The 24,955-nt window shown below is 44.4% G+C and overlaps 1 protein-coding gene across 1 annotated transcript; it reads left to right on the top strand.

The window, feature by feature from the left end:
- Window positions 1–4,497: 4,497 nt before the first annotated feature.
- On the top strand, window positions 4,498–13,721 carry LOC121073695 (polycystic kidney disease and receptor for egg jelly-related protein-like). The gene is made up of 2 exons (XM_040564899.1): window positions 4,498–6,348; window positions 13,074–13,721. The coding sequence occupies exons 1-2, from the start codon at window positions 5,125–5,127 to the stop codon at window positions 13,476–13,478; spliced, it is 1,629 nt and encodes a 542-aa protein (XP_040420833.1). The 5' UTR covers window positions 4,498–5,124; the 3' UTR covers window positions 13,479–13,721.
- Window positions 13,722–24,955: the final 11,234 nt, after the last annotated feature.

Below are 24,955 nucleotides of genomic sequence, written 5' to 3'. Positions count from 1 at the left end.
TGATAGCCATTTTTTTATAGCTACAAGTACTATAAATAACGTTACCTGTTAGCAAGTAAGTTGTCACCACTGATGTGCCTGAGAAACAAATAATGGATTTCAAACTGGCTGCCTACTGATCAACTTATTCCAAGCTTCATGTACATTCAGATGAACTGCAGGTCTGAATGAAAAATAACTTCAGAGAGCAGATCCCCTTGGATACCAGTTCCATAATATTTCAAAATAGAAGAAGTCTTTCTCCATCCTCCCCCTGCCAAAAGGGCAATGTCAGATGTCCTCTAAAGCCACCTGTCTCCAAGTTATCTAACGCATCACTCCAATTCACAAATAGATCAAGTCTTAAATGCAGGATAAATTGATATAAAGCATTTGGTAATGTGCCATCAGAATCAGTTCGTAGGTTTCCTTTTTCTAACCATAAGCTCCCTGACTGTTTCTCTTCATTCGTTGTCTGGAAAGGTTTATATTTAGCGCACGACCCCTCTCAACACAGGAATTACAGGAGAGATTTATGAAGATTTTAAAATTCAGAATTGCAGCCTGTCAGTTTTTCTTCATACAGCTCTGAGCCCAGTTGTGAATTTGTGGAGGTGGATGTGTGGGGGAGTTGCAGCCTCTTTTCCTTCTTGCTGATGAAAAAAAATAGGCAGGAGAAAAGAAATACCAGGTTCACAACATTAGGACAGATAAAGCAACCCTAGCATGCATATTACCACAGAGCACAGCAAGCAGAGGGTGGTTTCTAAAGGAGAGCCTGTAGGTCAGTGACATCACTCAACAACCCAAGGGTTGCCTAAAACTACATGCAATTTTGAACACCAGAGTTGATGAGCTTATTTTTTTAAACAAGAAATGGGCTCATCAGCTCATGGATATCATAATCCATCCAGTGAGAAATTCAGAGAACAGAAGAACTTCTCCTGAGTGTACAGAGGAGCACTTTATGCTGCATAAACTCTAAAAATACTTTATGAAAAGCCGCACATAATGAATACAAGTATGTCAGAGACTAAAGAGAAAGAAGAGGTCTACTTTTAAAAGCCTAAATAGGTTGTTCTGGTGTATGATAGATTTGCATCCTACCTTCATATTGCAACTACTAGTTCACTCTGGTATCTTCAAGAGGACTACACCCAGTGTTTCACTGGATCAGAAGAGCTGCATCTGAGCTTTCAATTAGAGAATCTCTCCTGTACTTCTTTAACCTAGCAGACAGAGCTTTCCTCAGATTCAGCAGAAGAAGCTGAAGTTAGACATATTCAGAGAATATAGTGTAGTTTAACTTTAGCTACAGCAAGGAAAACTAACTACTGAACAATCTTACCAAGTACGTTCTTCGTTACCTAACACCTTGGAGACCAGATTGTCTTTCCACAGCACGTTACAGCTTTAAGTGCAAGAGAGAAAGGCATGTGGGCCAGATGCTGCTCTCCTTAAACATCAGCAGGATTTTGGCTTCTAAGACTAGACAGTGCTCTTTGGGTAACAAGGCTGGCTGGGGAGAAATGAGATCTACCTGATAAAGTAGAAAAGCATCTTCAGCAGGTTTGCTAGCTATGAGGAAGGTTTGAAACTAGGCTCACTGGTCCCAAGTCCGAAAAGAAGGGAAGGAGTAAGAAATGGAGACAGTGGTATATGCACCCAACAGCAAAACAGTGGAGGCATTCACTTTCTTGAGAAAACACAATCAGGTACCCCAATGAAGTGCCTACACAGGAAAAGGATAATCAGAACTGCATAAGCCTGCAGAGCTGTGACAACCAGAATGGCATGACACATGGTGGGATGTTCACACAGAGCCCTGTAACAGGTGGATACATGCTTTTTAGGAAAAAACAGGCTGGAGGGCAAGAAGGGGCTCTGCTCAGCACTGCATGCTGAGATCTCTACTACAGGATTACCAGCAGAGGGATGGGAGCTCACAGACCAGAATCAGAGAACACCAAAGCACAGGTAGCCACAGTGGAGGTCTCCTATAGACCCCCAGTCAAAACGTCATCTGAACAAAAGGAAGAAGACTTATGAGAACAGGCTTTTGTTTCTCACAAGAAATCTCAGCTACCCTAGTGTACAATGAAAGGGCAATATAGTGAGGTGCAAGCAATTCAGAGGATTTATGGAGCTTGTCTGGGGGTATTCTGATAAAAGTCCTGGACAGATGGCTAGAGGTGGTACTCTGCTGGACCTGCTACTCATGACTAAGGAAGAAGTTGCTGAGGATGTGTTTGGTTTAGCCTTTACTACAATGATCACAGCTTGCAGTTTAAGATCTTAAAGGAGTGAGGAAGACAAGGAGCAGAGCAAAGACCCTGGGCTTCACCTGACTTTTGTTTGTACAGGTGGGTGAGACCCTGTGAAACATTGTCTTGACAGGCAAAGAGGCCAGAGGAGCTGACTAAAAACTTTGAGGACAACTCCCACAGCACAGAAGCAATCAAATCCAGCATGCCAGAAACTTAACAACCATACCAGGAGTCCAGCTTGACTTTGAGAGCTCCTGAGTAACTCAAATATAAAAGGGGAGTATATGGAAGTTGGAAGCTGAGGCAGGTATACAGAAACATTGCCTGGGCAACCAAAGACATCTCTTGGGAAGAAAGTTGGACTGAAAATGAAATCCAGCAAGGGATGCAAAGTACAAAGGCTAGTGGTTAGAGTTTGATAGTGAAGAGATCTACCTCATAGAAGAGAGGAGCCAAGTTAGACCATTTAAATCAACTGGATGAACCCAGATCAATGGGACCCAAAGTGAAGCATCCAAAGCTGGCTAACATTCTTGTGAAGCAACTGTCATTCTTACTTTGGAGTCCTCTTATATATATGTATATATGTACACACACATTCTTTTGGCAAGGCTGGCAATACCTGCGTTTTTCTCTTTCTGATTTAAAAGGTTTTGCTTCATGAGAATCACCTGGCTTCCTGAGTAGGATCCTGCAGATGCAGAGACGAACATCTCCAAAAATTGTTATCCTTCACATGAAGAGATTGTTTGTTAGTATCTGTCAGAAAAATATTGTTTCAAATGACATTTCCAAGCTTGAAGTCATATGACTGTACCTTACTTAAATTTAAGGTCATTGCCCTACCTATGTCTATATTCCATTCTTCCAACTCTTTATCTTTTCCTCACAACTCTAGCCCAGAGAGGAATTCCTACAGTCACGTCACTCTTGGGTAGTCTTCCATTTCCCCTATCCTACCTTGCATAGAAATCTGTCATTTTCAAGCCATTGAATTGTGTTACAGGGATTCAAAATACTGCGTTAAAATCCTGTTAAAAGGATTATGCAAAAGGCTTTTGGCAGTGATATAAGGACAATACATTAGGCTGCAACATGAATGTCTATATATGCTGGCTGGGGGGGGGAGGGAAGAGCAAAATGGGAGGTGGGGTAAGATTTTCTGAAGCTGGGATAAACTTGGAAGAGGAAAAGCTATGATTCTCAAAGCCTAAATAGAGTGTCATTGTAAAATGAACATAAGTGCTCTCAACTGAAAGCAGAGGGTTCCAGATGATCTTACGGATATCGGTGGTCCCATTAATTTCAGTGGTTCCTCCCACCTGCAAGCTGTATCACTTGCTGAGAAGTGATACCCTTATTTTATCCTAGCAATGCTAGGATTGTTGAAGGCGGTAACAGCTGATAAGAGATGCATTGACTGTTTTCAGCCCAACCACTCCACAGCTTACAGGTGGCCAAGGCATTTGAAGTAAACTACATGAGCTAAAGGAGGAAAGGCTTATGTTGGGGACAGAATTTGACAGAAAATTACTTTTAAGTGTAGGACTTTAAGGGAAAGTATCCATATAGCTCAGATCTAGTGAGCGAAACTTTGCTTGGAAAGTTGAACATTTATATCAAAACAGCATTATGACCTTCGTCATCAAGAATATATTTTTTATGTTCTGGTTAGCAGAAGTTGCATGTTTGGCCATGATTTTTTACAGCCATAGCAAGGGCATACCTCAACGCATTCTTCCTCTAGTATTTTCAACTGAGAAAATACTAACTAAGAAATACTGAAGAAACTGTTCTAAGTTATAGCTCCAATCAACATTTTCACTATACAGGAAAATATATAATAGACCAATATCAAACTTTCTGCACATCTTTAGCTCTTTATAACCTACAAAGAACATGGCTCTTTTTTCCCTTGCTATAAGATTTGAGCCAACTATTGCTTTTAGCTAAGTTTTTCCTATGAACCAGTACTATGAATATCTAAGATAATGGTGGAGCAATTTTTGCTCAACCAACTATCTAGCTGCCGAGGAGGAGACGGAAACTCCAGCACACGGGGAATGGCAGCCATGTCTGCTGGCAGACAGCTGTCCTGCCTGCCCCAGCACACCAGGACCAGGCAGCTGCCGCCCAAGGGACACAGATGGCACCTGTACCAGGTCCCCTTGACAAATGTGCCGGGGAGGAGGGGGGCAGGTCCTGGTCTCCATGGAGCACATTCTGATCTCCAAGGACACCCACTAACAGTTGGGACTCCTCAGCTGGCTCCCACTTGCGGGCAGCACTGCAATGCCAGAGCTCCCTCAGAACCTTCTGGTCATTGCTGACATGCCTCTGTGCCCTTTTCTCCTCCTTCCGCTGCTCAGCTTGTTCCACCAAGCCCTGCGAGCCTCCTCTCCCTGCCTGCAGCCACCACCCCTGCTGCTCACCTTCCTGGCCACTCCTGGAAATGTCTCCCAACAGCGCGACACCCAGGGCTGCGTTGCATGCCTGGGGAGCGGCACCGGGATACTGCACTACCAGCTGGGCCCGGGAGTAAGACCAGAGGCTGAGAAGAAAGAGATGCAGCCACCAGCCGCACCACGCTGCACCTGGTACCTGAAATCGGCTTGGGTGAGGAGCACCTCTCGCTGGGTAGGGCAGGGCATGCTGCAGACAGGCCTCCTACCGGCAAGCACTCCTCTGCCCCAAAGAACTAGTCTGGTGGCAAATATCACCAGAGATGTCTGCAGGCTTGGCTCTGCAAGAGACTGGCAAAGGGAACAGTGCATCTGCAAGATGACAGAGGTGCGGAAGCCCATCAGTCCATGTGGCCTCAAATAAATCCACATTCAACAACAGGTTCCTGGCAGCCAAAGCAATAGTTATCCCCAACATGATAGACCTGGAGAAAGCGCTGATAGCAGACATTCCTAAAAACCCTGTGACACTTTTAACGGTGCTCTTCATTCTTGCAGCCTACTTGCTCTTGTCCCTCTGGGCCATGCAGAAAGACAGGGCTGACAGGGCCAGCAAAGACAAGATTATAGTTCTGCCTAACAATGACCCCTTGGATAAAGTCAGCTTTTTGGTCACATTATACACAGGCAGTCACTGGGGAGCTGGAACCAAAGCTGACGTTTTTCTCCAGCTCATCAGTCAGAACGGCACAAGCAATGTCCACTGCTTATGGCACCCACAGGTTCCTTCTTTCCATCAAGGAAGCACTGACTGCTTTCTCTTCACTACTAGGGAAGGCTTAGGAGACATCTGCGCCTTCGGGATCTGGCACAATAACAGAGGCCCATCTCCTGGCTGGTTCTTAAGTAGAGCCAAAGTTGAAAACACGTCCACTCGGAAGACCTGGTTATTTATGTGCAGGAAGTGGCTTTCTCTCAACAGGGGAGATGGCTTACTGGAAAGGACATTTTCCGTCACAAACCCCAAAGATCCCCTACCCAGAAAGGACTACTTTTTGATACATCTCTCCAATCATCTGAGAGAGGGCCATCTGTGGACCTTGATTTTTGCTCGCTTTCCCACCGGCACTTTCACCAGGCTCCAAAGGTCATCTTGTTGGGTAGCAATGTTATTACTGAAGTTGCTCTTTAACATCATGTTCTTCAAAGTGGCCAACAATGAACAATATCCAATCCACTTGATATACCTGAGATCAATTATAAAAGGAACTGCCTGTTTTTTGGTGACCTGCCATCTCGAAAAGATTATCATTGCCTTACTTAAGTATTCCCAGAGGGAACCTTCTTCTCGTGCCTTGGCTCAGAAGGACACTGCAGAAGAAGGGGGCAACTTTCTGAAAGCAAGCAAGCCAGTAGGACTCACCTCCAGGCTCTTTCACAAGAGACCTCACATAGATCTTTGTTGGTGGTGCGTCTACCTCTCATGGGCATTGCTTCTAGCTGTAACTGGGGTATCATCATTTTTCATTGTCCTTTATGGTCTGTCTTACGGTTACCAGACTTCAGTCGAGTGGCTGTCTGGATCGGCAACCTCCTTTTTTGAGAGAGTGTTCTTCTTTCCAGTCCTAAAATCCCTTTCTGTCTCAGCTATGAGATCAATTCATCCAAAGTGCTGTGAGAACATTATGTGGTTAACTCAAGTGTCCTGGTTTCAGTTAGGACAGAGTTAATTTTCCTCCTAGTAGCCGGCAGGGTGCTATGTTTTGGATTAGAATGAGAAGAGCGCTGATAACATGCTGATGTTTTAATTGTTGTAGAGCAGTGCTTACACCAAGCCAAGGACTTTTCAGCCTCTCTCTGTCCTGCTAGCGAGCAGGCTAGGGATGCAGCAGGAGCTGGGAGGGGACAGACCCAGGACAGCTGACCCAAACTGGCCAAAGGGGTATTCCATACCATCTGACGTCATGCTGAACAATATATAGGGGTGGCTAGCCGGGGTGGAGGGGGGGCCGGCTGCTCGGGGATAGGCTGGGCATCGGTCAACGGGTGGTGAGCAATTGCATTGTGCATCACTTATTTCGTACACATTATTACTATTAATACTATTATTATTATTGTTGTTGTTGTTATTCTTTTCCCTGTCTTAATAAACTGTCTTTATCTCAACTCACAGACTTCACTTTCCCGTTTCTCTCCCCCATCCCAGAGAGGGAGGGGGGAGGGTGAGCGAACAGCTGTGTGGTGTTTGACTGCCAGCCGGGCTAAACCAGAACAGTCCATTTGGCATCCAACATGGGGCTCGAAGGGTTGAGATATCGACAGATTTGACCAGAGTGTGTTAAACTAAAATTGGTATAAGTATTCGACCTGCTTAATAGTTGCTAGTCACAATGTTGATTGCCTTAATCTCAAGTCTGCTGTGCCTGTTTCCCAAATTGAGTTTTATAGCAAGTTACTTTCTGTATGTGCTCCCTGTCGTGCTGTTTACCCTTTCTGGGCCCTGGTTTAAGATTGTTATGGTACTGTGTGGTGTAACGATGGCTTATGAAATGATGAGATATCTGGTCATGACTCTAACCCGGTATTTGTACTCAGCACTGTCGTCGACTCTATACTTCGGAAACCATATCTCAGAAACTATTAGCAATTACACCTATTGCCTTTTTTCATCAGGGAGTCAATCTGTGGAGGGGACAGGGGAAGATATTTTTTACTACCTGTTCACTCTCCCTTCCTCCTTCACCACCCTCTTATCCCCCGAGCTAGTTACGGTAGCTCTCCAAGATGTTGAATATCCTTGGGATACTCAGACCAGCATGTTCTTGTTGTTATGTCTCCTGAATGCGCTTCAGGTTTTGTTTAAGGTTAAACAACTACTTAGGAATCTCATCCGGAGATCTGTCTTGAGGCGGGATAGTTGCGAGTGGCAGGGAGTGTGGGAGGATATGGGCAGGTTTCTAGGGCAGTGGGCACCTCCAGTGTTTTGGACATTCACCCCTGAACAACTGCAAAATCCTAAAAAACTGGTAGAATGCTTGAAAAAAAGGTGTCATGACTCTGGCAGTTCCAAAGTGACACAAATCACTGTGGCGTGCTGGGGTCTGGCTTGTGCCTATCGAGCTGCAAGTGATGCTACTATCAACCTAGTGACAGACCCTGCGGCCGTTCCAGTTCCAGCTCCCGCAGCCGTCCCGGCTCCAGCTCCCGCAGCCGTTCCCACTCCTGTGGCTGGGTCAGAGAAACGAACTGTAGCAGTGCAAGTTGCCCCTACAGAGGGTACTCCAACCCCTGTGGCAGACCCTGTGGCTGGGTCGGAGAGGCGAGCTGTAGCAGTGCAAGTTGCCCCTGTAGAAAAGGTGAAAAAATGGTATAGAGACTCAGGTCGTTTAGAACGCAGAAAGTCTTCTGCTAAGTCTGGGTGTGGAGAAGACGAGGCTGGGCCATCAAGTGTGCAGGAGGATGAAGATGAGGATGAGGATGTCAGTAAGTCAACAGTAACTACCCGAACCCTATACCAGCGTGAGCTACGAGATGTGCGAAAAGATTTTGGTCGCTGTATAGGTGAACAGCTTGTCACCTGGCTGCTCCGGTGCTGGGACACTGGAGCCAATGGTGTGAAATTAGAGGGCAGGGAAGCCAAGCAGTTGGGATCCCTTGCTAGAGATGCAAGCATTGACAAAGCAATTGGAGATGGAGCACGATCTCACAGCCTCTGGAGGCATCTCCTGTTAGCTGTGAAGGGAAGGTATCCCTACAAGGAAGAACTTGTATGTCTACCAGTCAAGTGGACCACCATGGAGAAGGGAATTCAGTACCTGAGGGAATTAGCCGTACGGGAAGTAATTTATAAGGACTTAGACAACGCACAAACATCCACAGATCCAGATGAAGTCCAGTGTACTCGACCCATATGGCGGAAGTTTGTACGGAATGCACCATCAACATGGGCCAGCACATTGGCAATAATAACCTGGAAAAACGGTGAAGATCCCACAGTGGGTGACATGGCTAAACAACTCCGGCAGTACAAAGAAAATCTCTCCTCTTCCCTACAGGCCTGCGTCTCGGCTGTGGAGAAACTCTCTGAAGAGTTCCACCAACTTAAAGAGAATTTATCTTCCCCCCCACCTGAACAAACCAGCAGCCACCAACTAAAGGAGAATACTTTGGAGAAACTTTCTGAAGAGGTCCACCAACTTAAAGAGAGTGTATTTTCTTCCCCACCTGTACAAACCAGCGTCTCGGCTATTAGGGGTAAACATGCATCCGTGCAAAGAAGACAATATGGTGGGTACATACCCCGCGCCACCCTGTGGTTTTACCTACGTGACCATGGAGAGGACATGAGAAAATGGGATGGAAAATCTACTGAGACCCTAGAGGCACGGGTACGTGAGTTGCAAAAGAAAACAATCGGGAGAAAGGGGTTCTCTGAAAAGTTTGCTGCTCCAACTTCTAGCAGGCAGTCTTTTAAACACAGAAACGAAGATTCTGACCAGGACTAGAGGGGCCCTGCCTCCAGCCAGGGGGAGGAAAGGGACAACCGAGTTTATTGGACTGTGTGGATTTGATGGCCTGGCATGTCTGACGCACAGAAGTATAAGGCTTTAGTAGACACCAGTGCACAATGTACTCTAATGCCTTCAAGCTATAAAGGGCCAGAACCCATCTGTATTTATGGGGTGACGGGGGGATCCCAGCAGTTAACTGTATTGGAGGCTGAAGTGAGTCTAACCGGAAATGAGTGGCAAAAGCACCGTATTGTGACTGGCCCGGATGCTCCGTGCATCCTTGGCATAGACTATCTCAGAAGAGGATATTTCAAGGACCCAAAAGGGTTCCAGTGGGCTTTTGGCATAGCTGCCTTAGAGACAGAGGACATTAAACAGTTGTCTACCTTGCCCGGTCTCTCAGAGGACCCTTCTGTTGTGGGGTTGCTGAGGGTTGAAGAACAGCAGGTGCCAATCGCTACCACAACTGTGCACCGGCGGCAATATCGCACCAACCGAGACTCCCTGATTCCCATCCACGAGCTAATTCGTCAACTGGAGAGCCAAGGAGTGATCAGCAAGAGCCATTCACCTTTTAATAGTCCCATATGGCCAGTGCGAAAATCTAATGGTGAGTGGAGACTAACAGTGGACTATCGTGGCCTGAACGAAGTCACGCCACCACTGAGTGCTGCAGTGCCAGACATGCTAGAACTCCAGTACGAACTGGAATCAAAGGCAGCCAAGTGGTATGCCACAATTGATATTGCTAATGCATTTTTCTCCATCCCTCTAGCAGCAGAGTGCAGGCCACAGTTTGCTTTCACTTGGAGGGGAGTCCAATATACTTGGAATCGGCTGCCCCAGGGGTGGAAACATAGCCCTACCATTTGCCATGGTCTGATCCAGTCTGCGCTGGAGCAGGGGGAGGCTCCTGAACACCTGCAGTACATCGATGACATCATTGTGTGGGGTGACACTGCAGAGGAAGTTTTCGAGAAAGGGAAGAAAATAGTCCAAATCCTTCTGAAGGCCGGTTTTGCCATAAAACAAAATAAAGTTAAAGGACCTGCACGAGAGATCCAGTTTTTAGGAATAAAATGGCAAGATGGACGTCGTCAAATCCCAATGGATGTGATCAACAAAATAACAGCTATGTCTCCACCAACTAGCAAGAAGGAAACACAAACTTTCCTAGGTGTCGTGGGGTTTTGGAGAATGCATATTCCAAATTACAGTCTGATTGTAAACCCGCTCTACCAAGTAACTCGTAAGAAGAATGCTTTTGAATGGGGCCCTGAGCAACGACAAGCCTTTGAACAAATTAAACAGGAAATAGTTCATGCAGTAGCCCTTGGGCCAGTCCGAACAGGACCAGATGTAAAGAATGTGCTCTACACCGCAGCCGGGGAGAATGGTCCCACCTGGAGCCTCTGGCAGAAAGAACCTGGGGAAACTCGAGGTCGACCCCTGGGGTTTTGGAGTCGGGGATACAGAGGATCTGAGGCCCGCTATACTCCAACCGAAAAGGAGATATTGGCAGCATATGAGGGAGTTCGATCTGCTTCGGAAGTGGTCGGTACTGAAGCGCAGCTCCTCCTGGCACCCCGACTGCCGGTACTGGGTTGGATGTTCAAAGGAAGGGTCCCCTCTACACATCATGCAACTGATGCTACATGGAGCAAGTGAGTTGCACTGATTACTCAGCGGGCTCAAATAGCCCCAGTCGCCCAGGAATCCTGGAAGTGATTATGGACTGGCCAGAAGGCAAGTACTTTGGGATATCATCAGAGGAGGAGGTGGTCCGTGCTGAAGAAGCCCCACTGTACAACAAGCTACCAGAAAATGAGAAGAAATATGCCCTGTTCACTGATGGGTCCTGTCGTATTGTGGGAAAGCATCGGAGATGGAAAGCTGCTGTATGGAGTCCTACACGACGAGTTGCAGAAGCTGCTGAGGGAGAAGGTGAATCGAGTCAGTTTGCAGAAGTGAAAGCCATTCAGCTGGCCTTAGATATTGCTGAACGAGAAAAGTGGCCAGTTCTCTATGTCTATACTGATTCATGGATGATGGCAAATGCCCTGTGGGGGTGGCTACAGCAATGGAAGCAGAACAACTGGGAACACCGGGGCAAACCCATCTGGGCTGCTGCATTGTGGCAAGATATTGCTGCCCGGGTAGAGAACGTGGTTGTAAAGGTACGCCATGTAGATGCTCATGTGCCCAAGAAACGGGCTACTGAAGAACATCAAAACAACCAGCAGGTGGATCAGGCTGCTAAGATTGAAGTGGCTCAGGTGGACCTGGACTGGCAACATAAAGGTGAATTATTTATAGCCCGATGGGCCCATGACACCTCAGGCCATCAAGGTAGAGATGCAACATACAGATGGGCTCGTGACCGAGGGGTGGACCTGACCATGGACACTAGAGCACAGGTTATTCATGATTGTGAAACATGTGCTGCAATTAAACAAGCCAAACGGTCAAAGCCTCTCTGGTATGGAGGACGATGGCTGAAATACAAATATGGAGAGGCCTGGCAGATTGATTACATCACACTCCCCCAAACCCGCAACGGCAAGCGCCACGTATTTACAATGGTGGAAGCAACCACCGGATGGCTGGAAACATATCCTGTGCCCCATGCCACCGCCCGGAACACTATCCTGGGCCTTGAAAAGCAAGTCCTATGGCGACATGGCACCCCAGAAAGAATTGAGTCAGACAATGGGACTCATTTCCGAAACAACCTTATAGACACTTGGGCCAAAGAACATGGTATTGAGTGAGTGTATCACATCCCTTATCATGCACCAGCCTCCGGGAAAGTTGAACGATACAATGGACTGTTAAAGACTACACTGAAAGCAATGGGTGTTGGGACATTCAAAAATTGGGAAACACATTTGGCAAAGGCCACCTGGTTAGTCAATACTAGAGGATCTGCCAACCGAGCTGGACCTGCCCAATCAAACCTGTTACGCACTGTAGAAGGGGATAAAGTTCCTGTAGTGCACATAAGAAACATGCTGGGTAAGACAGTCTGGGCTACTCCTGCCTCAGGAAAAGGCAAGCCCATTCGTGGGATTGCTTTTGCTCAGGGACCTGGATGCACTTGGTGGGTAATGCAAGAGAATGGGGAGGTCCGGTGTGTACCTCAAGGGGACCTAATACTGGGTGAGAATAGCCCATGAGTTGAATTATAGTATGTTAATTATCATATAACACTGTATGTCATCGCTACCATGGTTGCTATATATCATAGATGAAAATGGTGATTAATTAGAAGGTATTGGAAAGAGTGTAACCTGAGCATGACATAAATGGTATGGAATAAGGGGTGGATATCTGTCCTGGTTTCAGTTAGGACAGAGTTAATTTTCCTCCTAGTAGCTGGCAGGGTGCTATGTTTTGGATTAGAATGAGAAGAGCGCTGATAACATGCTGATGTTTTAATTGTTGTAGAGCAGTGCTTACACCAAGCCAAGGACTTTTCAGCTTCTCGCTCTGTCCTGCTAGCGAGCAGGCTAGGGATGCAGCAGGAGCTGGGAGGGGACAGACCCAGGACAGCTGACCCAAACTGGCCAAAGGGGTATTCCATACCATCTGACGTCATGCTGAACAATATATAGGGGTGGCTAGCCGGGGTGGAGGGGGGGCCGGCTGCTCGGGGATAGGCTGGGCATCGGTCAACGGGTGGTGAGCAATTGCATTGTGCATCACTTATTTCGTACACATTATTACTATTAATACTATTATTATTATTGTTGTTGTTGTTGTTATTCTTTTCCCTGTCTTAATAAACTGTCTTTATCTCAACTCACAGACTTCACTTTCCCGTTTCTCTCCCCCATCCCGGAGAGGGAGGGGGGAGGGTGAGCGAACGGCTGTGTGGTGTTTGACTGCCAGCCGGGCTAAACCACAACACTCAGGAATATTATTCCAAGATTAAGCTGGATAAGGAAAAGCCAAATGAAGACAAGATGAGGCAGAAGCACTCTAAACTTGCCCAAATCAGAGACACCAAGCAGCGTAAGCCTTCAGAAGCCGGAGAAATTGGAAAGATGCTGGGAAGGGCAAAAATGAAAATCAGGGCTTTTATTTTCAAAAGAAATTTCATTAGCCACGTCGCCTTTTTTGCTCTGTTATTAAATTTTGCCTTTTCTGTTCAGAACAACAGTTTTCACTACAACCCACATATTCTGAACCAGTTCGCTCCCAGACTCTCCCCTCTGAACAAGCTATTAGAACATCCTCACTCGTGGGCAAATCTTGTCTTCTTGCCTTTCATCCACAACGACACTCAGCCAGCCTTTCTTACCAAGAGCTGCACCTAAATCACTGGTTGGCCTAGGATGAGGGGGCAAGTATGGGTTGAAGGCGCAGAGGAAACTTGTTTCCAACCTCACGGCTTTGTAAGCAACTCTGTGGCCAGGAAAAGCCACTGGCTTCACCAGCACAGCAGTGGCATCCAAGCTGCTATCACAGCTGCCTATAGAGACAGGAGACAACCTGTTAGCGAAGAACCATCTGAGGACGCTCAATACTAGAAAAATAAATACTTGTAGTTTGATAGAAGAGTGAATTTTAAAATGTTATCTCCCTACTGGTTAACATGTTCCTTTCTTTAAGTGAAACCAATCCTAGGTCAAATAAATAATGTTTTCTTGGGAAAACACTGGTATGTTTCTCTTTCTGTCCACACAATCCATTTGCTTTACAAAATGCATCTACAACAAAGCACTTCACTCACTGGATAGTGACACACACATGATCCTTGCCCATATATTCTACTCTTATTATCCAAAAAAAAAAAAAAAAAAAAAAAGCCAGGCTTCTCTTTTGATAGAAAAACTGAGGGGCTTACTGTAAAATAACGCTGACATCACTACATACTCATGTAACTGATTGGGTTACGTGGCCAGGGCTTGGGAGCAGTGGGGTACAGGGATGGCCTCCGTGAGCAAAGCCCAGCAGCTGCCCCATGTCAGATCAAAGCCAGTTCCACACAGCTCCAAAGGGACCCGCCGCTGGCCAGAGCCCAGCCGGTGAGCAATGTTGGGTGGGCCTCTGGGAGAGCAGATTGAAGAAAGGGAAAAAACTGCTGCAAAACAGCAGCTGGGAGAGAGGAGTGAGACCCTCAGGCCCTGCAGACCCCAAGGTCAGAGCAGAAGGAGGGCAGAAGGTGTTCCAGGCACGGAGCCAAGTTCCCCTGCAGCCTGTGGAGAGGCCCCTGGTGGAGCAGGCTGTCCCCCTGCAGCCCATGGGTCCCACATGGAGCAGATCTCCACGCTGCAGCCCGTGGAGGAGCCCCCGGTGGAGCAGGTGGATGTGGCCTGGAGGAGGCTGCGGCCTATGGAGAGCCCCCGCAGGAGCAGGTCCCAGGCCGGAGCTGCAGCCCGTGGAGAGGAACCCATGAAGGAGCAGGGGATCTGTGGGGAGCTTCTGCCCGTGGGGGACCCGTGCTGGAGCAGTTTGCTCCTGACGGATGGACCCCGTGGTACAGAGCCATGTGGGAGCAGTTCTTGAAGAGCTACTGCCTGTGGGAAGTCCTCGCAGGACCAGTTTGGGAAGGATGGCATCCTGTGGGAGGGACCCAACATGGAGCAGGGACAGAGAGTGACCATGAAGGAGCGGCAGAGATGAAGCATTGGGGACTGACCGCAGCCCCCACTCCACATTCCTCTGCGCCACTTGGGGGGAGGAGGTAGAAGATGATGGATCGGGGGTAAGGTGCTTTTGGTTTGCTTTTAGTTTAGAGTTTAGTAATTGACAAGAAATTATATTAATAGATAATATATTATATTAATCTCCCTATGCTGAGTTTGTTTTACCTGCGGCAGTAACTGGTGAGTGATCTCCCTGTCCTTATCTCAACCCTTGAGTCTTTTCTATCATATTTTCCTCCCGCTTTCCCTCTGAGTTGGGGGGAGAGAGTGGCTGTGGTGGAGCTCAGCTGCCCAGCTAGGTTAAACCACCACAAAGATCCAAATCCAGCATCAGTGAATATCTCCAGGCAGTACTGAAAAGTGCAAGCCTGTTTTAGTTCATAAGGGACACTTACAGGGAAAGTATTTGTTGTATTTGCAAAACAAGTTGTGATTATAATCATTATCAGCTATAGTCACAAGACACTAGAAAGTGTTCTCAAAGCAAAAAGTCCTGTCATATCATGTACGTATGTACATACCCACTTCAGTTCATTTTCCATTTACTTGTGGCTTAAAACTTGAGCTCAGAGCTAACACAGGTATGTTTGCAACTCACCTCTGCATCGGTATCTGCAATACACTGCCAGCTTAAAATAAACAGCAAGCCAGGTGGCAAACTGAATATAGCCCCTTTTTTCCTATTCTGTACAGGATCACTTAGGAATGACATCATTCCTGCCACTCAGCACCATGAGTTACACTTTCACCCCTCACAAAACTGAGGTAACCAAACAAAAGTATTAGTCTCATTCTGGCTGCTCTGCTACATACGCATACGTAAACTGTTTTTATATCCTCCAGACCAAACCATCTTTGCTCTAATGAAGAGAAGAACCTGGCTAGATTTAGCTGCTAGCTAGCCAGAACAGATGAATCAGGAAACTTGGCTCTATCACTCAAAACTCTTTAAACTAGATCTGAATTTCTAAGCAGTGTTTTCTAGCATGGAGAATTTTTACAGCCTTGAGAATCAGGGATCCTTAAAAAAGTTCCATAGCCAGCACACTACACAGGAATTCAGAGAATGGCCCCCCATGTAAAGAAAATCCAGACAAATTAATCACATTGGTTATTTTACTCATTTCATATAGTAAACTCAGACCTTGTACTCAGTACTAGGTAGAACAAGATTCAAATGCCACTGCTTGCCTTTTGCTTGGCCTAAAGACCAAGGAGGTATTAGCTGTGCCCTTCCTTTAAAAATATAAACCTCATTGTTGGCCCCAACATCTAAAAGGCATTAAAATGCTTAAGGTGACATGCCTGGTGACAAGGTTGAAATAGGACAGGTTTACTTCCAGTTATCTATTAGAAACAGGTAATGCATACTGCGGCTAACTTGTCACACACAGGTCATCTTCTAACACAAAATAATTCTTTACCAATAACCATGAATTCTGACACATCCTGTAAAAACAGGAAAACTGGCTTAGATAGTTTTCACTGGAACACAGTTAAGTTAGATATGATTTCTTCCCTCCATCTCAGACCAATTCAAAATGGTTAGAAGGGACATGACGAAAAGAATTTATTTATTTTTTAATAGAAAACACACTTGCAGAAAGCCATCTTTTAAAAGATTTTCATGAAAAAATGAGTATCACAATGAGGTGGCTTCACAGCTTCGAGTAAAGAACAACAATTTAGATTTAGAAGGCACTACTCCTACTTGAAATGAAGTTGTATGCTGTTTATTTCCAATGGTAAGGTAAAACCTGTAACTTCAGGGTTCTTTCATTTTGTCTTTCAAGGAAAGAATTTCCAATCATGTTCAGAACAAGGTGAACCAGACAGGAAGTCACTTTCTTTCCTACTCAAAGCATGTTTCAAAACCATACTCAGTCTGAAGCGTTGTGTCTACCTTGCCATATATGAAGGGTCTAGTCATTTCATACTGTTTTGAGAATACCTGTCAAAAATAACATAGGGGCTTGTCTACCCTGGAAGAAACTGTATAAACTCGGAGGAAATATATTAAATGGTAGCTAATAATGGCCTGATAAAGGTACTGTACTGGGTTTTGGAAATCAAGGTTCATTTTTAAAAACTTAACAGAATCCCAGCTAGACTGTGGGCAAGTTCTATCACAGATCTCCTTTTACAGGAAGGAATATAAAACCTACCCTATCCTGCCTTCTTGTCCTGTCTACTAGACCTTCTAGAGCTCTGAGAGTGTTATGGTACTACTGTGTCCTGGTTTCAGGTAGGACAGAGTTAATTTTCCTCCTAGTAGCTGGCAGGGTGCTATGTTTTGGATTAGAATGAGAAGAGCACTGATAACATGCTGATGTTTTAATTGTTGTAGAGCAGTGCTTACACCAAGCCAAGGACTTTTCAGCTTCTCGCTCTGTCCTGCTAGCGAGCAGGCTAGGGATGCAGCAGGAGCTGGGAGGGGACAGACCCAGGACAGCTGACCCAAACTGGCCAAAGGGGTATTCCATACCATCTGACGTCATGCTGAACAATATATAGGGGTGGCTAGCCGGGGTGGAGGGGGGGGGCGGCTGCTCGGGGATAGGCTGGGCATCGGTCAACAGGTGGTGAGCAGTTGCATTGTGCATCACTTATTTCGTACACATTATTCCTATTAATACTATTATTATTATTATTATTATTATTGTTATTCTTTTCCCTGTCTTAATAAACTGTCTTTATCTCAACTCACAGACTTCACTTTCCTGTTTCTCTCCCCCATCCCAGAGAGGGAGGGGGGAGGGTGAGCGAACAGCTATGTGGTGTTTGGCTGTCAGCCGGGCTAAACCACAACATACTGTAATACAAGCAAGTAGCAAAATGTGGGAGAACTGGTCTTTCTGGGCTAAGTGCAGCAATAGGAGATGAAGCTTCAGCTCATTTAAAGGTGATATTTTCAAGTTTGGCTTTGTATTCTCAGAGCAGCAGCAGGGTCTTTGTGCAGACTTAAGGTTAGTACTGACATTGCCTTCAAATGATTTCCACACTGAGTAGAACCATGAACAGTAAATTCAGACCCAAAAAATCTTCCAAATAACTTCAGAGTTCAGTGCTTTGATAGCATACAAGAGGAAGGGAAAAAACATAAGTTTGTCTCCACACGGTGTCACTTGTGATGTTTTCATTAGAATCTAGAACCATGAAACTGAACATCCGCCTTCCTTTATGTAAACAACCAGCATTCACTTTAAGATTCACTGTCCTTCAAATTAAATACTGTCCCAGCTGTCATTTCTAGCTATTTAATCAGTAACAGGTTTTCTAGGAACATAAAACAGGAGGTGATTAACTTAAAGTAGTGCCTATATTTACAGGCATCCCCTTCAGCAAGTAGATTTTCTGCAGCATATATATTCCTAAGGGTTGTTCAGTCTTGGTATCTGAGTAACTGAGACTGCTAATGGATGAAGTGCACATTATTAATCCCACTTCTGGATACCCTGCTACCTCTTCAGCAAACAATTGTTACAGGTTGACCAGCAGTATAATGAAAATTCCCAGGGGCGGGTGAGCTAGTGCGTTCCTTTCTTTTCTCTCATCCCCTTCCATCCAATTCTAGCTACAAAACCATTTTTGAACACAGTGCCAGCTCCTTCCTGCATCCACCAGCCTTGTCAGGACAGCCACTCCAGACTGCCTTACTGCCTCCTCAGAAAAGTAGACATGAAGCGCAATACCTGTGGCTGGCTCCTTTTCCCAGGGAAGCAATTCTGCCACAAACTGCAAGAGGATTAACAGCAGCAGAACTAAGGACCTACAGGCCTAAGCGAGTCCCATCGTTTTTTCCCATCTCCCAACAAATCTGATTAAAAACATACCTGCTTTCCAGCCTTTCTAGTGTGTATCCATGGCACTGAAGAGTTTGAAGAATTTGAAGACCCTCTAAAACAATCGGCTGTAAAGGACCAGTCTTACAGATAAATTGGATATTGAAATTGGTTTCTAAACTTCTTATGAAAATCTTGTCAAAAAGAAGAACAAAATTCCAAGTCTCACCTCATGAATCATCTTCACAAGATTCTTTATACTGGATGAAACAGTTTCCTTTAAAACCAGAGACTTGCACAGTAACTGTTTTTTGGATTGTTATAGTCTACATATATTACTGAATATATAAGTAGAAATACCTATTTTAACAAAATACCTTTCATACTATGATTCTTCTAAATGGGAAACCCTCATCATAAAATACACAGGGCCAACATGCTCAGCTGGATGGTATGGAAACTTTAACTTGGTACAGGTGAGATTAATACTGTTCTTGATCTGCCCATTAAAGTATCCCACCTATATTTATATTGCATCACCTGAGATAAAGATAGTGAAGGAAGAAGTAAAGCAGGAAGAGATCTAGTTCCATTTTAATGGCAAAGCAGTGAATAAAACTCTGCCTTGTGATGGATATGTGTATATCACACTGACTGTGGGTGAGCTGAGGGAAAAAGGGGGTGCTTAGATACCTTCTCTGCCAAGACATCCCTTTTCTTCCCACAAGTATGCCAGCAAACTCCATGCCAAACCTTGTTGTTCCAGAGATCTCAGCCTTTTCTTTCATCGCTTTACGGTTTAACAAATTGCAGTGATGAACACATTCATTTTCATGACATTAAATATATAGTTCTGGATCACATGAGAATGAAACCGAACAGTTGATTTCGGGGGAGAGGGGCTGTTGTTGAATTAGCAGGGAAATATTTAATTGCAAGAGTCCAGGGACAGTTTTTCAGTATTTATGAATACTGTAATACACAGCCTAGGAATGATTTCAGAATCCAAATCCCCAGTTTGCCTGTTGTATCCGATAGCTGCAGGACATATACAAGGGAGGATGTCCAGTTAACAGCATGGCCTGACACCCTTGAGATTCCTCACTGATAGGGAACCGCACAGCACTGCAGGCGAGACCTGAGCTGGCAGCACAGTGGCATGAAGATGCCTGCCCTGCTGAGAAGGAGCTAGCCTGTGGTTAAGTCCACAAGCAACATGCCATACTTGACTGAACCAAAGTCACTTTTTGTAGCAAACAAATTAAGAGCTCAGCAGTTCCTGTGTTCCTATAATGGAAAACCTTTAGTATGACCTTTGCTTATGTTCACCCCTGGTAAACACCCCCAGGAAGCTATACAGCCAGAATACAGCCCATAGCCCTGTGTCCCTAGCTGCTGGGAAAGAATTCCCCAAGCTTCTTGCATGCTCCCATGTTACAACAGGAGCTGTTTCTTACACCATCAGCTTGTTCAGGAGAATTGAGGACAGCCATTACCTCCACATTCTCTCAAGATGAGACATTGACTTACACATTAGGACAAGGTGTTGGGATGGGTGACTTAGTCCTCAAAAGCACAAGAAAATTCCAGAAGACTGAATTGTTCAAGTCTGGAGTTTTGCACCTGATTGGCAGTTGTACATTTTTTAGGCATGTGCATGGGGAGAAGCAAAATTAAGCCCAGTCTAGGAGAAACATATGTAAAGTTTGCTTATGATTACTATTCCTAATATGTTCCAGAAATTCCTAATATGGACAGATTTAAATACTTAATTTTGCTCATCAACATTTGGGTTTTCTTTATATCTCTAGCATTTATACGAGCAGTGGAATTCCTAGTACAATCTCTTACTAGGTTATGCTGTATACTTCTACCCCCTAGAAAATAACTTTGCTTACCTATATGCTGCTTTCAGTTTTTGACTAGGATTAATCCAGTCATGGCTGTACTCTCACTGTATTTTTGCCTATATCAAGACTGATGGTAGCTTCAGTAACCAGGCATACAGTAAAGTAGAAGTTACAGAATTTCAGAAAACAGATGAAATGGTATACATAGCAAGTATTGCTATCTCCTATCAAATGCTCAAGACTAGTTAAGAGATGTTCTTTGTATCCCTGTGTCCACACATGACAGTGTGCCTTCTACATTTACTGTCTTCCCATTAATGGTATCTATCCACATGAAATATATTGTTTAATTTTGAAAGGTTGCTTCACAAGTTGGTAGCAAGAATAAAGTACCTTTAACTGGTCAGCACAAAGTATCAGTTAAATCAGGCTGAAAGAGGTTTAACATGCCTGATGCAGAGTTCTGCTTCTGCTTCCTGGTTTTTGAAGGAACTTGGTATTAGCAAGAGAAGTGTGGTAGGACTGCCAGCATTTAGAGGTGATGGCAGGCCTTAGGAATGAACCAATTGAAATTAATGTTTGCTGTGGTTTGAAATAACTCATGGGACAGCTGAAACTTGCTGTTGAGCTTTGATATTTTAAATAGCAAGGAGAAAACAAGTATACTCTAATAGCTCAGAATAAAACACAAGCCCTCAAATAGGTTTCCTGCAGGGTAGAGCTGGCAAAGATCTTATGAAATTTCCCCAAAAGAAACTATAACTATCCAAGTGTAGTTCAAAAATTGGAAATGACAAAGCAACATGACTTAGCCCCTAGCCAACTCTGAGGACTGAGCAGCTATTCCTTCAATACAGGGTTATACCCATTCTAGAGATTGAGAACTATCAAATACAAAGGTTTGCTGTGTTCACTCATCCATTGATATTTGCCTTGCCTCTGTGTGATGTTCTTTTTTTAAAGCATTTAATCTGGGCAAGCTCATGCAAAAAGTATATACCCTGATGTCTCATCTGACTTTTTCTCCTTCTAGCTATTCTTTCAAAAGAAAACATGTTTTGCCACAATATTTTGAACAGGGATTTATTATTCCTGTCTGTATCACTAGATGACTTTCTAGTTTTACCCTTTGGTTATTTTGGGGGCTCATACTCATACTGAGCTTTTCTCGGATGCTACAGAACTTGAAGATTTCCAATTTGTTCCTCAAAAGATAGTTTGAGAACAAAGCACTGGGACCCTTCTCTGCCTCAGACACCCCTTTCTAGCTTTATGCCAGAGCAAGCACTGCCAGCACTTCAAGGAGAGAACAGTAGCAGTGGTACAGGAGGCACCTGGATGTGGATCAGGCTGTTCCTTGGGCTGTTATACCTTTTGTGGAGGCTGTTTTTAAATACTGTCAGTTGCTTACTATCAGAACTAGAATCCACTCATTTTCAGTGCGCAGACCAACTTTTAAGTCATCTCCCACCAAAAGTAAAGTACTTTTAAGAAATAAATAGAGGTTTGGAAAGAACATCCACTATACTTTGACTTCCAAAAAGTCAGCAACAATTCTTACACATTCTAAGGTATTTTCTAAAGTGTATTTATAAGTCAGTGGAAGATCTATGTCATACTTCCCTTTACATCTCTGAAATCATGTTTTTTCTCCCAACTCAAACAGAGCCAAGATCCTGTCAAGTCTGTTGACTACCCTGGTCTAAAAGGCTGTGAATCATTCCAGATGAACAAAGTCCTATATCCTCCTTCATATAGGAAATTCTTCAGGCTCACTGAACTTTCATGGGCTTCACTTGCTGTACAGTAGATGGCATATCTATCTTAGAACATCATAATTTAATCATCATGAAGATAACTTCTCACAAATAAGATATAGGCTTAAACATTCTTCAGATCAGAAAAGATAAGGAAAAGGCCAATTAAGTTTCCAAAGTGATGAACTACCCATGCTGCAATTATATATCCAGCCATAGCTCTGGTCTTGACTAAGCACTTTATTTCATATAATTTCTTATAAACACCAATGTTTCATCTCCTATTAGAAGGAAGAAAGCTATATTAATTCCTTCAGTTAAAGATCTACCAGGATGGCAGCAACCACGATGAACATTACCCACCTATCAAGTTTCAAGGCTCCTGGGAAGTGTCTGACCCCAAGCAGAGGTACATGATATTGTCTCTTGGTATGTCAGAAGATGCTTATTTCAATAACTAAAGGAGCCGAAATCCTTCTCAGGCATAGGTTTCTAGCTACTAGCTTAGGCCAGCCTCACATTACCCTATAACAAAAATATAAACATGAAATCTCATGTCTTCCAGCAGGGCATCAATGTCGAAAGTTTAACCCTACACTTAATTTGTGCTTCTGCTACTGCATATCCAGGTTTCTGGCACGAGGATACCTTGAGAGAGGAAACATTTAGGGAAACAAACTCACCTAATAAATCAAAGCTCAAGTTTCTAAACAGAAGCTCCTCACAAATGATTTGTCAAAATAAAGCTCCAAACACTAGGTGTTGTGCTATCTCACTACTCCCCTTATCTTTCTGCTTCACTAAGCATTTTCTTTGTCTGGTTATACATACCACATTTAACCAATATTTCCTTTGTCAGACCCCTGTGGCAATAGATGTTATGCATTCACTATCAGACCAAGTATAAAATATTAAGATTAATAAAAGATTAATATCCTAAAGATTTAGTGAAGTAGGACATGTTTTCTGCTTCGTTTTATTATAGGGATCGATGAAGGGTGTTTTGCTTTTTCAATACCAGTATCCCCAGGGCATAAAGCAGTACAGACCCTTTGGCTTTCCACTGCTGACAATGTGGGAATGCTGACAATGGGCAGCGGTGGGCCCCTTTGGGGCCGGATGAAATTGTCCCTTATCTGCCACGGGGAGGCTTCTGGATTCTCCTTGTGGGGGCTGCCACTGCAGCCCCCCCCCGAACCTTGCCATCGAACCCAATACACTGGGGCAGCTAGGTCATTACTGGCCTGTAAAGTATCAGGGATTCAATTAACTAATGAAACCCTAAAAAGTGATGGGGGTAGAAGGGGCTGGGATAACAGTGCCACCTTTGGGGGATACCAAGCTGAGACTAGGGGATAAAATGATCACTGGGCAATTATTGTATGTACCCAAGGCAGGGACTAACTTGTTGGGAAGGGATTCGATGATGAAATTGGGCATTCAAATAGTAAATTGTTAGACTGGAATAACAGTGTTATTAATGGAGTGCTCTCAGGCCCTGAGAGCAAAGATATATTCACCTCTGACTGGAAAGACCCTGAAATGGGGGCGGAAGCAACAATACAGATGGACAGTTTTACCTCAGGGGTTTACAGGGCCACCAATTTATTTAGGCAAGTTCCAGAACAGATATTGGAGCAATTACAATCTCCCGAGGAGGTATTACTGTTACAAATATGTGGATGATCGTTTATTGTCAGGACAGGAGAAAACACTTGTGAAGAAAGCTACTAACAAGCTATTCAACTTTCTGGGAAAGCAGAGCTTGGGAGTATTGAAAAATAAATTACAGTATGTAGAAAGAGAAGTCAGGTATTTAAGGCATCTAATGTCTGAGGGAAAACGGAGAATAAATCCAGAGAGGATTCAGGGAATCGTTGAAAACTAAGAAAGAACTAAAAAGTTTTAAGAGAAAGATTTTTTTAAGGAATCAGGAACCACGAAGTCTGAGGGAAAATGGATACTCCCTGATGGGAGAGAAATGCTGAATAAAGCACTAGTGAGGCAAATATGATGTTTTACATCAAGAGAGTCATTGGGAGGTGCAAGCAATGTGTGATGTTGTGCTAAAAAAAAAATTATGTCTGTGTAGGAATATACACTTTATTGAAGCAAATATGCAGAGGATGTACCATATGTCAAAAGGTAAATAAAAAGGTCATCCGTAACCCACCTAGAGGGGGACGGGAACCAGGGATTCGACCTTTCCAAAGTATACAGGTAGACTTTACTGAGTTACCTAAAGCAGGGAGACTTAGGTACTTGTTTGTCCTAATTGACCACGTGACTGGATGGGTATAAGCCTTCCCCTCCGTATCTGCCACTGCAAACACGGTGGCTAAGGTATCACTGGAGCAAATAGTCCCTAGATATGGGATAGCTGAAAACATTGATTCAGATCAAGGAAGTCATTTCACTTCACAAGTACTGCAAGGGTTAATGCAGGCCTTAGAGACTGAGTGGGATTTTTACACCCCCTGGCACCCCTCCTCTTCTGGGAAGGTAAAGCGAATGAACCAGACATTAAAGAAGCAATTAACTAAATTAGTGTTAGAAACCCAACTTCCTTGGGTAAAATGCTTACCTTTAGCACTCCTACAGGTTCAAACAGCACCAAGAAACGATATAGGAATTTCACCGTATGAGATGCTGTTCGGATTACCCTATCTGGGCAGAAGGGATGAGATACCACAATCCGAAACAAGAGAGTTTTCTTAAGAACTGTATTCTGGGGTTGTCCTCTTCTTTGTCATCTC

The sequence above is a fragment of the Cygnus olor genome, chromosome 1 (assembly GCF_009769625.2).
Source record: "Cygnus olor isolate bCygOlo1 chromosome 1, bCygOlo1.pri.v2, whole genome shotgun sequence".
Taxonomy (NCBI): domain Eukaryota; kingdom Metazoa; phylum Chordata; class Aves; order Anseriformes; family Anatidae; genus Cygnus; species Cygnus olor.
Note: the sequence above shows the minus strand (reverse complement) of the source record. Positions and strands in the feature narration are given on the sequence as shown.

What these genes read in the sequence shown, in the direction of transcription:
- LOC121073695 (XM_040564899.1), top strand. Translation starts at nt 5,125, where the DNA reads ATGATAGACCTGGAGAAAGCGCTGATAGCAGACATTCCTAAAAACCCT. An exon ending in ACATTATGTGGTTAACTCAA is followed by an intron (nt 6,349 to 13,073) that starts GTGTCCTGGTTT and finishes CACAACACTCAG; the next exon opens with GAATATTATTCCAAGATTAA.